The 17,789-nt window shown below is 48.1% G+C and overlaps 1 protein-coding gene across 1 annotated transcript; it reads left to right on the forward strand.

The window, feature by feature from the left end:
- The first annotated feature begins 2,817 nt into the window (after positions 1-2,817).
- On the forward strand, positions 2,818-3,758 carry LOC101151385 (large ribosomal subunit protein uL13-like). The gene has a single exon (XM_055358706.2). It carries the CDS (start codon positions 2,835-2,837, stop codon positions 3,444-3,446), a length of 612 nt encoding a protein of 203 aa, XP_055214681.1. The 5' UTR covers positions 2,818-2,834; the 3' UTR covers positions 3,447-3,758.
- Positions 3,759-17,789: the final 14,031 nt, after the last annotated feature.

Here is a 17,789-nt window from a genome sequence, read left to right on the forward strand (position 1 = left end):
TTTCTCAAACATTCTCTGTGGACGCAGATTGGTCATGGCATCTGCATTCTTGGAAGGTGCAGGCCTGGATCCAGGCTGATGGGTGGAGCGGAGGAGTTTTGAGGAGCCAGATGAGATGAGGCACCTGGGGACAGGTGACCCCAGCGGCTGCCGCTTGCAGGAGAGAGCTTCTGAGGAAAGACATCTGAGACAGCAGGGTGACTGCTGGGACTGGGCAAAGCATGAGCCCAGCGGTGTTCTCATCCACCCATTTAGGCGACCCTGAAGGTCTATGATGATAATCTAAATGATCCCTGAAAGGATCTACTCTAATCTGTTCGCTGGTCCATGAACCTGCCAGGCTTGTTCTGATTCTATATGGGAATTTGATTGATAAAGTCCTATGCATTCTTGAGTCACCCCCATCACCCACCCTCTACTCCCTTTGAAGAACCACAGAGGGAAGAGTAGACACCATACAGCTCACACTGACTCACTTCTGTGTTCAATGCATTGCTCCTCTTAGTCTCCCAGCTTTTCTAGAAGCCCTCTGAGGGCTTTTTTTTTTTTCCTTTTCTTTTTGAGACAGGGTCTCTGTTGCCCAGGCTGGAGTGCAGTGGCATGCTCTCAGCTCACTCTGCCTCCTGCGCTCAGGTGATTCTCCTACCACAGCCTCCTGAGTAGCAGGACTACAGGTGCGCACTACCACGCCTCGCTAATTTTTGTATTTTTGGTAGAGATGGGGTTTCACCATGTTGCCTAGGCTGGTCTCAAACTCCTGACCTCAAGTGATCTGCCCACCTCAGCCTCCCAAAGTGCTGGGGTTACAGGCGTCAGCCACCGCACCTGGCCCTTCTGAGGGCTTTTTATTCTTTCTATGTTCTCGTAACTCCTCTCAGAGTTTTTAGGTGACCTCTATTGATTGACAGATCCGGAAGTTCGGAAGATGTGTCAGCCTGAATTTACAGATTGGGAAGCCGAAGAGGAAGGGTTTAGCCACCTGCCCAAGATTGTGAGAATTGGCAGTTATTCACCAGATAACCAGGAACAGTCCTAGAGTTAAACATTTTACATACATTTGTTGTTTAATCCTTTCAACAAAGCCTAAGAGGTAGAAGGTCTCATTATCCCCATTTCATAGCTGAGGAAATTGAAGCTTACAGTTTTTAAATAACTCCACTGCACTTACATGTCAAACTCAGAATTAAACCCAGTCTTATTCCTAACTGCTTCTCATTTTCAGCACTTCCTACATTGTATTACAGCTTCACCTACTTGCCTTCTCTGCATATTAGACTATTACCTTTTCTAAAGGCAGGAACAATACTTTTTATTTTAATCAGGACCTAGCACACAACCTGATACATAGTTGATGTTTAATGAATGATTATTAACCAAATGTTAAAAGAATAAAGAGCTGGTGATAAAGCTAACTTCTAGTCCAGGTATGCACTGCCTCCCTGCAAAGGCCAGCCTGCTCCCTTTCAGAATGGGATCTCATAGGAGCCTCTTCTCTACTCAAAGTGACACCGTCAGACCCCATATATGGGGAACAATGTTACTTCCTGGTTTCCTTTAAAAGCCCTTTGGGAGGAGACTGGAGGTACAGTGAGCAGGCGTCAGTCTTGGGGAGACTCTTCAGCCCTGCAGGGTTGGGGCCTCCTTTCTGTCTCTCCTCCATGGCACAGAGCTCCACTTAGAATCCACAGACACCCTTGGAGGCAGTGAGCGTCAGCCTCCATCTAAAGTGGTGATGACCAGCCTAGTCTCTGGCTGGAGAAACCTGGAGTTGATTCTGGTTCTCTTGGGCCAGATATGAACCTTTTGAAGTCTCAGTTTCCTCCCTATAATGTGGGGATACATATAATGTGCATTTCATCCAGTTGCCATCAAGATTGAATGAGAAAATGCATGCCCAGTCCTCATCACAGCATGAGGTGAATGGCAGCTATGGTTACTGGAATTTGAAGGCCTGAGAGAGGAATGTGAAAGAGGAACTAATAATAACATCAGGCACTGCAGGGCGCTTTGCCAATCACTCTTTTTTTTTTTTTTTGAGTCAGGGTCTCCTTCTGTGGCCCAGTCTGGAATGAAGTGGTGCAATCTCGACTCACTGCAACCTCCGCCTCCTGGATTCAAGTGATTCTCCTGCCTCAGCCTCCCAAGTAGCTGGGATTACATGTACGCACCACTATGCCCAGCTAATTTTTGTATTTTTAGTAGAGATAGGGTTTCAACATATTGGCCAGGCTGGTCTCAAACTCGTGACCTCAAGTGATCTGCCCGCCCCAGCCTCCCAAAATGCTGGGATTATAGGCGTGAACCATCACACCGGGCCATTCCAGTCACTCTTCATTTCCTGCATCTCAAAGCAATGCTGTCAAACAGTTGGAGTTGTTTTTCTAGGCCTTTCTGTTTTCCCCCTCCTGCTTGCCATTGCAGGGCCTCCTCTGGTCACTCGTACCAGTGAGAGATCAGGCTCCTTAAGGAAGTACTCACAGCGGAAAATCAGATTGAAACTGCCTTTGGAAAAGTATGACTGAGACAGTGAAGGAGATCAAACTTAACTGACTCCATCTTGCTCCTAACCTCCAGACTGTCCTTATTCATTCCTGGGTGTAGGCCGAACTAACTTTGGGAGAAACTTAGTTTATAGTTTAAACAAAGACGGTAACAACCCTTTCTTAAAGCAGACCTCCTTCTTGCCTGGGGACTAGATTGCCTTTGTAGGATGAACATTAACCACAAGATTAGAAATTATGGTTTAGGAGTCATGCAGCTGGAGGCTACAAGATTCCAGCCCTCCCCTAAACTGCTCCTAAGATCAGTGCTTCTTTCCCAAGCGGCTGCCGAAGATGGTGGAGGTACAGGTCCTGGTGCTTGATGGTCGAGGCCATCTCCTGGGCCACCTGGCGGCCATCGTGGCTAAACAGGTACTGCTGGGCCGGAAGGTGGTGGTTGTGTGCTGTGAAGGCATCAACATTTCTGGCAATTTCTACAGAAACAAGTTGAAGTGCCTGGCTTTCCTCCGCAAGCGGATGAACACCAACCCTTCCCGAGGTGCCTACCACCTCCGGGCCCCCAGCCGCATCTTCTGGCGGACCATGCGAGGTATGTTGCCCCACAAGACCAAGCCAGGCCAGGCCGCTCTGGACCGCCTCAGGGTGTTTGACGGCATCCCACCGCCCTACGACAAGAAAAAGCGGATGGTGGTTCCTGCTGCCCTCAAGGTTGTGCGTCTGAAGCCTGCAAGAAAGTTTGCCTATCTGGGGCGCCTGGCTCACGAGGTTGGCTGGAAGTACCAGGCAGTGACAGCCACCCTGGAGGAGAAGAGGAAAGAGAAAGCCAAGATCCACTACCCGAAGAAGAAACAGCTCATGAGGCTATGGAAACAGGCCGAGAACAACGTGGAGAAGAAAATTGACAAATACACAGAAGTCCTCAAGACCCACGGACTCCTGGTCTGAGCCCAATAAAGACTGTTAATTCCTCAAAAAAAAAAAAAAAAAAATCAGTGCTTGAGATATTTTGCAGACCCTGCACTTGGTGGATCAGCTGGCACCACCCAGATCAATAAACTGGCTTATCTGATCTTGTGGCCCCCACCCAGAACTGACTCTGAAAGAAGACGGCTCCGACTTCCTACGATTTCATCTCTAACCAATCAGCACTCCTGGCTCACTGGCTTCCCCTCATCTGCCAAATTATCCTTAAAAATTCTGCTCCCCAAATGCTCAGGGAGGCTGATTTGAGTAAGAATAAAACTCCAGTCTCCTGCACAGCCGGCTCTGTGTGAATTACTCTTTCTCTATTGCAGTTTCCCTGTCTTGATGAATCGGTCCGTCTACGCAGCGGGCAAGGTGAACCCCTTGAGTGGTTACAGTAACCGAGAGAGGGGACTTAACTTTTTGTATATGTTTATAAATTAGTTCCATTTGTATGTTCATTCTTTTTTCTAGTGTCTTATCTTTGGGCTTATTTTATAACTTAAGTCTGTAAAGCAGTCACTCTGAACTTGTAGTGAGTTGAAGAAGCCCTTAAAACATCTCCTCTGGGCCGGGTGCGGTGGCTCACGCCTGTAATCCCAGCACTTTGGGAGGCTGAGGCAGGTGGATCACAAGGTCAGGAGATCGAGACCATCCTGGCTAACACGGTGAAACCCCGTCTCTACTAAAAATACAAAAATTAGCAGGGCATGGTGGCGGGCGCCTGTAGTCCCACCTACTCCGGAGGCTGAGGCAGGAGAATGGCGTGAACCCAGGAGGCGGAGCTTGTGGTGAGCCGAGATCGTGTCACTGTACTTCAGCCTGGGCGACAGAGCAACGCTCCGTCTCAAAAAACAAACAAAGAAACAAACAAAATCTCCTCTGAAAAATGTCATTATTACCTTTCCTTAGTTCCAGGAGTCCGGGAGCCTCCTTTGTGCAGAGATCTTTGTATTGCCACATTAGTACAATGCCCTGCACATAATAGATGCTTAATATATAGCACTGCACTGAACTGAAATGAGTAGTGACACTTGCCAGACAGTCTTGCAAAAGAGGAACAGGTGAATCCTTAACACAATTCAAGGTCTTATAGGAAGAAACTGCCAGTCAACCAAAACTAAACCGAGGCATACATTTCTTTCCTCACCTGGCTTACAATGCTGGAAGGTCTCTGGTTTCCTCTAAAGTGCCCTGGGTTTAGCTCATTAAACCTTATCTGTCTTATAAACCTTGCCATGAATATGCTTATCAGCTTCTTCCTGGGAGCATTTGGATAATGACTATAAAGCGCTGGAATAAGGAAGGTGCTCAACAGATGTTGTTAGTGTAAATAAGAGCAGGTTAGAAGTGAGAAGGTGCTCAGAGGACAGAGGAGATATGGGGAAGGACTTGGAATTAGTGGGGTGGAACTGGGGAGGAGAGCAGGAGGCCTGGCACTGAAAGCATCTCCTTCCCAGCTTGTTCTAGACAAGAGTAGCCTTGACTGCCAGAAGCCCTAAGATTACAGGTGAGCTGGATCCCAAGAAATGAAGTCCCTGACTAATAGCAAATAAAGACACGGCCATTTGATAGTTCTGTTCTACATCTCGGAATGGGTAGAAATACAATAATAGCACCAAACATGAATTATGGAAAACAAGCTGTGAATGGAGACATTTGCTAAGAGATGCCAGCCCGGCTCAGCGAAGTCAATTCATCAGCTATTTTCACTTGGGAAAGAGAAATTAAGGGCAGAGCCGCAGTCCCTGGCAAACCTAACAGTCTAAAAAGCAGACTGTGTAACTTACCAAGGCCTCAGGGCAACATTAGCTGCAAATGAGCTCAGCAGGGCGGGGGCCTCCGCACAGTTCTTTGGGGGGAGAGATGGCAGGGGCCACAGCCTCTAATGTTAAAGCCACCTACAGAGCCAGAGGGCCTCTCTGGAGGCAGAGGGATGCAGCAAAGACTACTTGGCTCTGCAGTCAGGGCTGGGCCGGGTGGTGCCGCACCACTTTCTAATGGTTACTTAACCTCTCCAAGCTTCTTTCCTCATCTATAAAATGAGGCTAATAGCATCTGCTCTGCAGAGTTTCTCTAAAGATTAAAAACAAGACAAAGCAAGCACAAGGGCTTTGGAAACTGTAAAAGCTCTGGATGTCAGATGTCATTATCATGAAAGAGAAACAATACTGGTTAAAAACAAAAGTTTCCTTCTGATGACTATTCCATGGTGTATTTTAGTGAAAGGGAAAAAAAATCCTACCGTCTATAGATAAAATATATATATTTTTTCCTGCAGTAAGCAAATAGGCTTCCGATAAAAAGCTGACATAGGGGCCAGGCACAGTGGCTCACGCCTGTAACCCCAGCACTTTGGGAGGCTGAGGGAGGAGGATCACTTGAGGTCAGGAGTTCCAGACCAGCCTGGGCAACATGGTGAAACCCCGTCTCTACTAAAAATACAAAAATTAGCCAGGTATGGTGGTGCGTGCCTGTAGTCCCAGCTACTCAGGAGGCTGAGGCAGGAGAATTGCTTGAACCGGAAGGCAGAGGTTGCAGTGAGCCGAGATCATGCCATTGCACTCCAGCCTGGGGGACAGCGTGAAACTCTGTCTAAACAAATGAACAACAAAAACAAAAACTGACATAGGGAAATGTTTTTCCCCCTGGATGGACCCTGTCTTCCTCTGCCCTGTGTTGGTCTATCCCTACCAGCCCCTTTGTGTCACCTGGAGAGGCAGCCTTTAACATCAACAGCCAGGGGCACCTTCTAAGGCAAACCTGGCCTATGCTGGCAGGTACACAGGTGAAGGGATACAGGTTCATAGCGCTTCTAACCTTTTTACTCTCTATGGATTCCTTTGAGAACGTGATGAAAGCCATGGGCATGGAAAATGCTCTCTTTTCTTCTCTTTTCTTTCTTGGGGTTTTGCCTAGGCTGGAGTGCGGTGGCATGATCATAGCTCACTGCAGACTTGAGCTCCCAGGCTCAAGTGGTCCTCCCACCTCAGTCTCGGGAGTAGCTGGAACCACAGGTGTGTACCACCACACTTAGCTAATTTTTTTGATTTTTAGTTTTTTTTTTTTTTTGAGACAGAGTCTAGCTCTGTTGTCCAGGCTGGAATGCAGTGGTGCAATCTTGGCTCACTGCAAGCTCCGCCTCCTGGGTTCACGCCATTCTCCTGCCTCAGCCTCCCTAGTAGCTGGGACTACAGGAGCATGCCTCTATGCCCCGCTAATTTTTGTATTTTTAGTAGAGATGGGGGTTTCACCATGTTGGCCAGGCTGTTCTCAAACTCCTGACCTCGTGATCCACCTGCCTCGGCCTCCCAAAGTGCTGGGATTACAGGCGTGAGCCACCGTGCTCGGCCTAGCTTTTTTGATTTTTAGTAGAGATGAAGTCTTGCTATGTTGTCCAGACTTGTCTGGATTTCCGGAACTCAAACAATGTATTTCTGACCACAAGGGAGAAGGTTCTTAACTTGAGGCCCATCCTTGAGTCCCTGTGTGTGTGTGTGTGTGTGTGTGTGTGTGTGTGTGGTCCATGGACACTAGGTGTCTTAGTCTGCTGGGGCTGCAATAACAAAATGCCATAGCACAGGTAGTCAAATAACAGAGATTTATTTTCTCACAATTCTCGAGGCTAGAAGTCCATGATCAGGGTGCAGGATGGCTGGGTTCTGGTGAGGGCTCTCTTTCCAGCTCATGGACAATGGCCATTTTTTTGGTGTGCTCGCGTGACCTCTTCTTTGCATGAGAAGGATGATATATATATATATATATATAGAGAGAGAGAGAGAGAGAGAGAGACAGAGAGAGAGAGAGAGACAGAGACAGAGAGGGAGAGAGAGAGAGAGAGAGAGAGAATGAGGAAGCTCTCTGGTGTCTTCTAAGGGCACCAAACCCTATCATAAGGATCCTACCCTTATCACCTCATCTAAATCTAATTACTTCCTAAAAGCCCTACGTCCTGATACCATCACACAGGAGGTTGAAACTTCAGATGTGAATTTTAGAGGGGCACAATTCAGTCATTGGCACCAGGTTATGAACCCTGCACTACAGAAGATAGGGAGCCTTGGTCTCTGAGCTCATGTGTAACATTTCTTTCATTTTTTTTTTCCTTTGGGTGAAAGCAGAAAATGCAGGACTAAAAAAATGCAGAATCTGGTGAAACCCCATCTTTACTAAAATACAAAAAAAAAAAAAAGAAAAAAAAAGCGAGCGTGGCGGCGTGTGCCTGTAGTTCCAGCTACTCGGGAGGCTGAGGCAGGAGAATTGCTTGAATCCGGGAGGCGGAGCTTGAAGTGAGCTGAGATCGCACCACTGCACTCCAGCCTGGGTGACACAGCGAGACTCCGTCTCCAAAGAAAAGAAAAGAAAAGAAAAGAAATGCAGAATTAGGCCGTGCGCGGTGGCTCATACCTGTAATCCCAGCACTTTGGGTGGCCGAGGTGGGTGGATCACTGGAGCTTAGGAGTTTGAGACCAGGCTGGGCAACATGATGAAACCCCGACTCTAACAAAAAATACAAAAATTAGCTGGGTGTGGTGGCGCAAGCCTGTAGTCCCAGCTACTAGGGAGACTGAGGCGGGAGGATTGCTTGAACCCAGGAGATGGAGGTTGTGGTGAGCTGAGGTTGCGCCACTGCACTCGAGCCTGGGTGACAGAGTGAGAGCCTGTCTCAAAAGAGAAAAAGAAAAAGAAAACAAAATGCAGGATGGTAGAGTTTGCTATCTAAAATGTTATCCTTGGGCAGGTACTAAAGTGGGAATTAGGGTGCTATAGCAGCTGGATGCTAGGAACAAGAGTCTAGAGACCTGGGTTCTTAGTCCTGCCTCCCCAGCCAACCCGAATTGGGACCTAAGACACATCATTCCGTATCTCTGAACTTCAGTTTTTTCACTGGTCAAGCTTATTCCCATCTAATGCTACTACTTATTGATGCCATATCATGAGCCAGACACTAAGCTATTTCCTCCCTGTCCCCCCACCCCCAATATAATTGCTGATGTGTTTAATATTACTGCAAAGCAAGTCTTATTATACCCATTTTACAGCTAAGGAGGAGATTAAATAGTTGGCCCCAGGTCATATAACTATTTAAAGAATGAGCTGCAATTGGCATTCAGGCTTAGCCAACTCCAGGCTCAGCCAACTCCAGGCTCTTGCTATATATGGTTGTATTGACATTATGGTTATGCTGTGAGAATTACACAGGACACCATGTAGAAAATCTTTTGAAACCATGAAACATTTTCTCTCTCTCTGCATACAGACACACACACACATGTACTGTTATGATTTTGTGGGAAGACAGCCATACTTCTTTACAATGGAAAATAGAATTCCCATAGGTCTCAATTCAAAAATTCTTTCTCAGGGGATCTAGACGTGCCTTGGTTATGGGAAACCAAGTGGTCATACTCCTGGGGCCCTCATCTTTAGCGAGATGAAGGTGGCTTGGTCTTCTCCCGCTTCCCCGTAAGATCTCTTCTCTCCTCAATACCCACCTTTGTCAGGCCCTATTTACACTGTTCCCTCCCAAGGCCACACCCATCAGTTTCTTGAAAAGGCATTTCAGGCAGTCGTGGTTTTGCGTAGTACAAGAAAAATAAGGAAATGACTCATGGGTGAGTGGAGAGCCCAGTGGCACCCTTGTTCTGCCGCCCCCCTGCCGCAGGCCAGGGTGGTTCGGAGCTGCCACTGCAGTGTGTCCCTGATGGTGGGGCTCTGGGGTGTTTCCTTAGCAGCAGCCCAGAGTCTCTCCGCAGGAGTTTCACTCTGGGTTGGGGTCTGTGTTGTCTTTGGAATGAGCCCGTTAAACAGAAGATACCAGGCCAGGCACGGTGGCTCCACTTTGCGAGGTGGAGGAGGAAGGATTCTTTGAGCCCAGGAGTTTGAGACCACCTGGGCAACATTGGGAGACTCCGTCTCTATTAAAAATTTTAAAAATTGGCCGGGCGTGGTGGCTCACACCTGTAATTCCCAGTACTTTGGGAGGCTGAGGTAGGTGGGTCACCTGAGGTCAGGAGTTCAAGACCAGCCTGACCAACATGGAGAAACCCGGTCTCTAAAAAATACAAAACTAGCCTGGCCTGGTGGTACATGCCTGTAATCCCAGCTACTTGGGAGGCTGAGGCAGGAGAATTGCTTGAACCTGGGAGGCAGAGGTTATGGTGAGCTGAGATTGTGCCATTGCACTCCAGCCTGGGCAACAAGAGTGAAACTTCGTCTCAAAAAAATTTTTTTTAAATTAACTGGGCGTGGTGGTGGGTGCCTGTGGTCCCAGCTACTCTGGAGCTTGAGGTGGGAGGATTGCTTGAGTCCGGGAGGTCGAGGCTGCAGTGAGCCATGATCGTACCCTGCACTCCAGCCTGGGCAACAGAGTGAGACCCCATCTCGGGGTAGGGAAAAAAACCTAATGAACCCAGGCAATATCTTGTGTCTGCTGGTGCCACTGGCCCATCTCTGGGACAAGGCTAGAATAGACTCAGCCATGGCCTGGGAGAGCAGACTGAGCCTGTCTCTTCCCACCCCTGTGGGACCCTACCCCTATCCCTTTTGACTTTTTTCCTTGGGATTCCCCTACCAACACACCAAATAAACTTAGCAACCAAAAGAACAGGCAGCACAAGGTGGTAATCGGATTTTCTAACCCAAGAGAGGAGACTAAGGACACTTTGATGCAAAGGTGATTTTTTTTCTTATTTGAAGGTGGCCTGTTTGTTTATTTACTGATTCAGTTTCATCTAAAACACTAGCCATACCTGGCATGCAGTAGTTGGTTTATACAAGTTTGTAGAGAGAATACATGAACAGTTCTCCATAGTCCTTTTGTACTAAAAAGGAGAGCTAGCACACAGTACGACTTCAATCAATACTTGGTTCTTACCTCTGTCTTCCCTGAGGTGTTTCACTCTTCAGATGCCTCAGGAAACCATGAGTGAGGCTGTATTAAAGAACGTGTTTAAGGCCGGGCGCGGTGGCTCATGCCTGTAATCCCAGCACTTTGGGAGGCCGAGGCGGGCGGATCACCAGGTCAGGAGATCGAGACCATCCTGGCTAACATGGTGAAACCCCGTCTGTACTAAAAATGGAAAAAAATAGCCAGGCGTGGTGGCGGATGCCTGTAGTCCCAGTTACTCAGGAGGCTGAGGCAGGAAAATGGTGTGAACCCGGGAGGCAGAGCTTGCAGTGAGCCAAGAACACGCCACTGCACTCCAGCCTGGGCGACAGAGCGAGACTCTGTCTCAAAAAAAAAAAAAAACAAAACAACAAAGAACATATTTAAAAACCTCAGGCCAGTCTGCACTGAAAAGCCAAATATTTCCTCTATGCTCGGGGGAGAATTAACTTTGTTTACTGACCGTCTTATCTTGGTAGAAATGCTTTTCTGTGTTCCACTGACTCATCAAGTAAATTTCAGACAATTTACTTTTCTTTTTACAGGTCTTAGCCCAGCCCACCCCCTTAGGGATACAGGAGATCTGAGAGCATTTGGGAAGCAAGTTTATTTGAGAACAATTTCAAAAGTGAAGGTGTTCCTTGTTACCCTATATTGAAATTCTGGATTGTTCCAGTCAATGAGAGTAGAAGTGTTTTCATTTCTCTCACCTTCTTTTATTTGCTGGGGGATAAATGTTGTGGCTTGAAGGCAGAGCAAGGAATTTGTGTTCTATACTGGGACTCTAAGTGAATCATCTCACCTGTGAACTATTGTGAAAAAAGCCTATGACTTCAAACTTGTGCAAGATGGTGCCGTAGAGGATAAAAACAAGATGGAGGCAGGATGGGATGGCTCACGCCTGTAATCCCAGTAGTTTGGGAGGCCGAAGTGGGTGGATCACCTGAGGTCAGGAGTTCGAGACCAGCTTGGCCAACATGAAACCCCGTCTCTATTAAAAATACAAAATTAGCCGGGCATGGTGGCGTACACCTGTAGTCTCAGCTACTCGGGAAGCTGAGGCAGGAGAATCTCTTGAACTTGGGAGGCGGAGGTTGCAGTGAGCCAAGATTGTACCACTGCACTCCAACCTGGGCGACAGAGCGAGACTGTCAAAAAAAGAAAAAAAAAAGAGATAGAAAATATTATCATTTGTGCTTCTGTGATATTTTCCCTTTTTGGATAAATGATGATTGATTTATTCTAAACTCCTCTGGGGATTGGCAAACTTCATGTTAACTTCTATATCCTAACACCTGATGTGTCACCAGACTCTTGCCTCACTGTCAGGGTGTTCCATTCCATCCCACTCAGCCGCACCAGCACGAGTGATTTTACCGTGAAGTAGGAAAGAGAATTAATGAGAAAGCATTTCCAGAATTCTGCTGGGGAAAGTAAGAGGTTATAACATTTTAAGGGATCATCCCAGTTTCAAACATTCACCCCAAAACTGATCCCATAAGCCTTTACAATATCACAACAGCGGTGGGCAGATTGCCTAAGCTCAGGAGTTCGAGACCAGCCTGGGCAATAGAGTGAAACCCCATCTCTACTAAAATACAAAAAATTAGCTGGGCGTGGTGGCGTACGCCTGTAGTCCCAGCTACTTGGGAGGCTGAGGCAGGAGGATTGCTTGAACCCGGGAGGTGGAGGCTGCAGTAAGCCAAGGTCACGCCACTGCATTCCAGCCTGGGTGACAGAGCGAGAAAAAAAAAAAAAAGAAAGAAAGAAAGCATAGGAGTGTTTGTGGAGGAGGAAGTGAGGATGAGGCCTGACCAAGGGGAGAGGCTGGAAGGCAGTTTTGCCAGCTCCACCGCCTGTCTTTATGTGCCGATTCACGAAGCTACCTTCCTTCTTGCCTTTGATGTCAGAAATCCAAAAGCGGGTGAGTAAATGTTACTGAACATCTCCTGAGTGCTAGACGTAAATTACATCTGATGCTCACCACAACCCTGTGAATTCAGTGTGGTGAGTGCCCTTTCCTTAGATGAGGAAAAAGACCATCATGGTGTTGAGTAGGGTTCAAGCCAGTTCTTCCTAACTCCAACGTTCAAGTTCACTCCCAGTTACTGCCTCTAGGTCAGGCAGAGGCATTTAAGCAGCAAGAACCAGAAGAACAGACTGATTTATGAGGCCTGATCAAAAATGAGGCTGAGGTATGAGCCTCCCTAGCCACTGGCTCCCCTCCCTGCCCTGAGACAGCCTCAGAGAGAGGGCGAGAGAAGTCAGAGGAGATTCATGGAGTGGGAAGGAGAATCCCACAACTGCGCTGGGTTTCATGTCACTGAACCAGCCTGGGTACTTAATGGGATTCTCTAACCCAGCCTTGGGGTTACTGGTAGCACCTGTCTGGTTTCAGCGAGGGGGCTTCGGTTTATGAATTTCCTTGGAGTTAAGACCCTGGGAATGAGTGCAATCTTAAAGTCCATCCCAGAGAAGGTGGGGAAGTTTTTAAAATAGCCTGATAACAATGAGAGGCCCCCTGAGAGGCAGCGCTGGGGCTGGCCAGCCTCCTGACCGCAAGCGTTCCCTACAGACTGCATTCCGGGGCTTCAGGTGTCATCTCTCACTCAGCAGGCACGTGTTTGCCCTCTGCACGTGCCACTCCTGTCTCCATTCCACCTGGGGACTGGGTGTGGGGGGTGGGCGGCAGGGAGGGGCGGGGGATGAAACCAAGGCATTGGAGATGAAGCCCTAGAGACTCCTGCTGTGCTAGGTGGACTCTTTTTAGCATGTCACATGCTGGCATATGCAAAAATTTCAAAGGTGTACATTTCAAAGGTGTATTGTTGCTGTAACAAAGTACAAAAAACAGGGCAGCTTAAAACAGCAAAAACACGTATTGCCTCATAGTTCTGGAGGCTGCAAGTCCAAGATCAGGGTGTAGGCAGGGTAGGTTCCTTCTGGAGGCTCTGAAGGAGAAGCATCCCATGCCTTCAGTCTTGGGTTCCTCGGCTTGTGGCAGCATCACTCCAGGCTCTGCCTCTGTCTTCCCAAGGCCTTCTCTGTGTGTCTGTCTCCTCTGTGTCTCTGTATCTCTCTTCCTATAAAGACACCAGTTATTGGATTTAAGGCCACAGGAATGGCTCTTCCTCTCACATATGGCATTGTGACCATCCCTACTTCATGCCTTCAGTGCCCCTCTGCTTCTGAGTCTGGGACTCTAGACTCAAGCTGGCCACTGGACACTGGCCAGCTGTCTCTCCTCTTGCCCACACGTTGTGCTCATACTTTCTTTCTTTTTTTTCTTAGAGTCTCGCTCTGTTGCCCAGCCTGGAGTGCAGTGGCACCATTATAGCTCACTGCAGCCTCAGCCTCCTGGGCTCAAGTGATCCTCTTACCTTGGCCTCCTGAGTAGTTGGGATTACAGGTGTATGCCACCAGGCCTGGCTAATTTTTTTTTATTTTTGTAGCGAGGAGGGTCTCACTATGTTGTCTAGGCTGGTCTTGAACTCCTGGACTCAAGAAATCTTCCTGCCTCAAAGTCTGGGATTACAGGTATGAGCCACTGTGCCCGGTGTGTGCTCACACTTTCTTAACAGGCAGGGCTGACACATGCCTCTGTGCTCCTGTGCATTCTGCCCCCTCTGCCTGAAATGCCCTTCCTGATCCTTGCCCCTCTTGTCTTCTCCATCTGAAAAGCCTTAACTCATCCTTTACGCCTCCCCTCCTCAGTAGTGGCTACTCTGAATTCCGGGGTGAGTATTGACTGCAGCTTTTTGTGCCTGACCGTGGTCCTTGTGCATTTTTCTGGTGTGACACCTCACACAATGCATTGGTTTTTTGTTTTTGTTTTTTGAGATGGAGTCTTGCTTTGTCGTCCAGGCTGGAGTGCAGTGGCACGATCTCAGCTCACTGCAAGCTCCGCCTCCCGGGTTCACACCATTCTCCTGCCTCAGCCTCCCGAGTAGCAGCTGAGACTACAAGCGCCCTTGACCACGCCTGGCTAATTTTTTGTATTTTTATTAGAGACGGTGTTTCACCGTGTTAACCAGGATGGTCTCGATCTCCTGACCTCGTGATCCGCCTGCCTTGGCCTCCCAAAGTGCTGGGATTACAGGCGTGAGCCACCGCGCCTGGCCCACAATGCATTGTTTTTGGTTGATTACTGCCCATCTCTCCACCAGACTGAGCTTCTTTTTTTTTTTGAGATGGAGTTTCACTCTTATTGACCAGGCTGGAGGGTAATGGCACGATCTTGGCTCACTGCAACCTCTGCCTCCCAGGTTCAAGTGATTCTCCTGCCTCAGCCTCCCAAGTAGCTGGGATTACAGGCATGCACCACCACACCTAGCTAATTTTTTTGTATTTTTAGTAGAGACGACGTTTCACTATGTTGGTCAGGCTGGTTTTGAACTCCTGACCTCAGGTGATCCACCCGCCTCCGCCTCCCAAAGTGCTGGGATTACAGGTGTGAGCCACCGTGCCCGGCCCAGACTGAGCTTCTTAAATGCAGTTTTCTTTTGATTCTCCAGCATAGTTACATAGAAGACCATTTATAGTTGCTAAATGACTCACTCAATAAACGGACATTCCCTTCAGAGGATAAAGATCGAGTACGGTCTTTCTCCTACTTCTGTTGTATTCCCTACAATGCATGGTGCTTAGGTGGCTCTCAAATGCTTCCAGTGATTGAATGGAAGAACCACTATTAGCAGGAACCTGGCGGGAGCTGTGGTTCACTGACACTAGCAGCTCCAATAAAGTAATAACCTAAGGAAATGGAATTCCCCTCCGCCTTCCTCCAACCAACTCAGGTACTTCTTATATGAGATTTAATTGAGGTCAGGGAGGGGAACAAGTAGCACCTTCCATCCTGCCAGTAAAAAAGCAAAGGGAGAGAAAGGGGAAGCCCCAGGCCTGAGGTTCTGCAGCCGGGAATTCCAAGGCGGCATTAGGAAGGGGGTCAGGATCAGGGCACTGGCAGAGCCATCTGTGTTCTTGCTTCCTTCCTGCAATCAAGAGTGGGGATCACGGTGGTGATGGTTGGTGCACATCAGAAGGGAAGGGGTCAGCAGGGACTGAGTTCTGGGACTTCCTGAATGAGGCAGACCCAGGCCCATGATCTTGGGCCATAGGCCCCCTAACCCCTGCCCACACTTTGCTGGCCTTGCAGCTGAATGAAGGTCCTCTACAGCATCAGATCAGCCTCTCTTTTTGTGGGAACATGGCACCCTTATTGTGGGGCTCTCTCTTCTCCTCTCCTCATTTCCAGTCTGGTGAGCTTTCTTCTGTGTTGCTCAACAAAGCTACCCGTCACTTTCAACCGGGTGACACTCTAAGGATGATAACTAGAGTTGGGAGTGAAACATGGGTCTCCAGACCCCCGTCCTACTGTTTCTTTCATTTATTCCCAAGAACCCTCAACCTTGGTCTGCAGACCATTTTAATAGGATGAGAGACCTAGGAAGTGAATGATTCCATCTACTGGTCCTGTCCTCCTTCTCCTCTGGGGCATCTCAAAATCACTCAGATACCCCAGAATCACTCAGCTATTCCACCTGCCCTAGTCCTCCCTGTCTTCTTCCAGAGAGCCAGCCCCCAGGGACACAGGTGCAGGTCCAGGACTGGGAGAGGCAAGCAAGGGGCCTAGAGCTCAGGATTTAAAGGGGCACTCACTCTTAAAGTTGTGGAGTGCCTCCTTGAAATCTGTGCTCTGGGTGCCTCATTGGCCTCATCTAGTCCTGGCTTTGTGCAGGCAGGTGTCTCCATAAAGGGATAGGAGGAGACCAAGAGGTTAAGAGGAGAGTAGAAAAGAGAGTACTAAGAGGACAAGGTGGGACATCAAAAGTCAATGGCACCACTCAGGAGGCTGAGGCAGGAGGATGGCTTGAGCCCAGGAGTTGGAGGCTGTAGTGAGCTATGGTGGCCTGTGAATACCCATTGCACTCCAGCCTGGGCAACATAGTGAAACACTGTCTCTAAGAATAACAACAACAACAAACAAAGCCAATAGCAAAGTGAAGAACAATGACTGAAGACAGGTTCAGAACAAGCATCCCCACACATGCTCTCTGTCTCACACACCCTGGACCTGCCAGACAGACACCATCCAGAGAACAGTGAACAAAGGAAAGATCAAATACACTCATCACATTCTCATTAGGAGGACCTAATGGGAATGTGGTCCTGGGGAGGGGGTGTAGAGATAGGGTAGGATCCCCAAAACCACATCATCTTTGTTCTTTCACCATCCTCAGACTTGACGTCTTTTGCTCGATGTCATGAAACTCACCCTAGACATGGTGATTCAGACTCCGTGCTGGAAGAGCCACCAAGGACAACTAGTCCTCACTATCCAGTGTGGTAGCCACAAGCCACACACACTTTTTGAGCGATGGAAATGTGGCTGGTCCACACTGACAGGTGCTTTAAATATAAAAGACACACTGGGTTTTTGAGGATATAGTTGGAAACCAAAGAAGTAAAATAGCCCCTTAATATTTTTAAAAATATTGATTACATGTTGAAATGATCATATGTGGGATCATATTTGGGTAAAAAATATACAGTATTATTAAAATTAATTTTCCTGTTTCTTTGTACTTCTTTTAATGTGACTAGAAATTTAACATGACATATGTGGGCCAGGTGTGGTGGCTCCCACCTGTAATCCTAGCACTTTGGAAGGCCAAGGCAGGAGGATGGCATGAACCCAGGAGTTTGAGACCAGCATGTGCAACACAGCGAGACCTTGTCTCTATAAATAATAAAAAGAATTACTTGGGAGGCTGAGGCGGGAAGACTGCTTGAGCCTGGGAGGTAAAGGCTTACAGTGAGCCATGATGGTATCACTGCACCCCAGCCTGGGTGACAAAGTGAGAGTGTCTCAAACAAGAAACAAAAAAATTAGCCAGGTGTGGTAATGCACACATGTGGTCCTGGGTACTTGGGAGGCTGAGGTGGAAGGATAGCTTGAGCCTGGGTGATTGAGGCTGCAGTGAGCCGATTGTGCCATTGTACTCCAGCCTGGGTGACGGTGAGACCTTGTCTAAAAAAGAAAAAACACACAAAAAATAAAAAACAAATGTGGCTTATGTTTGTGGCTTGAATTATAGTTCTATTGTACGATGGTAGTCTAGTTCAACTTCTTGAACAGACGAGAACGCTGGGGTCCGGAGAGAAGCCCTGACTTAGTGGATGGCACACACTATAAAGCACTGTCATTTGCAGTCCCACCAATCTCTCAGTACCCACCCCCACTCTGCCACACACACCCCGGGAGTCTTAGGTGTGAAATGGGTGGACGCACAGACCCCTGGGCTGCATACCTCAAAGTGTTCCAACACTCAAGGCACTGCCTGTGGTTTTTTGGGAGTGAAATAAAAACCTAACAACGGTGGGGTCACAGTCTCCAGTAGGTCACATTTTAAAAGCACTTTAGGCTCTGGAGACTT

Source organism: Gorilla gorilla, chromosome 10 (assembly GCF_029281585.2).
Source record: "Gorilla gorilla gorilla isolate KB3781 chromosome 10, NHGRI_mGorGor1-v2.1_pri, whole genome shotgun sequence".
Lineage (NCBI taxonomy): Eukaryota > Metazoa > Chordata > Mammalia > Primates > Hominidae > Gorilla > Gorilla gorilla.

What these genes read in the sequence shown, in the direction of transcription:
- LOC101151385 (XM_055358706.2), top strand. Translation starts at nt 2,835, where the DNA reads ATGGTGGAGGTACAGGTCCTGGTGCTTGATGGTCGAGGCCATCTCCTG.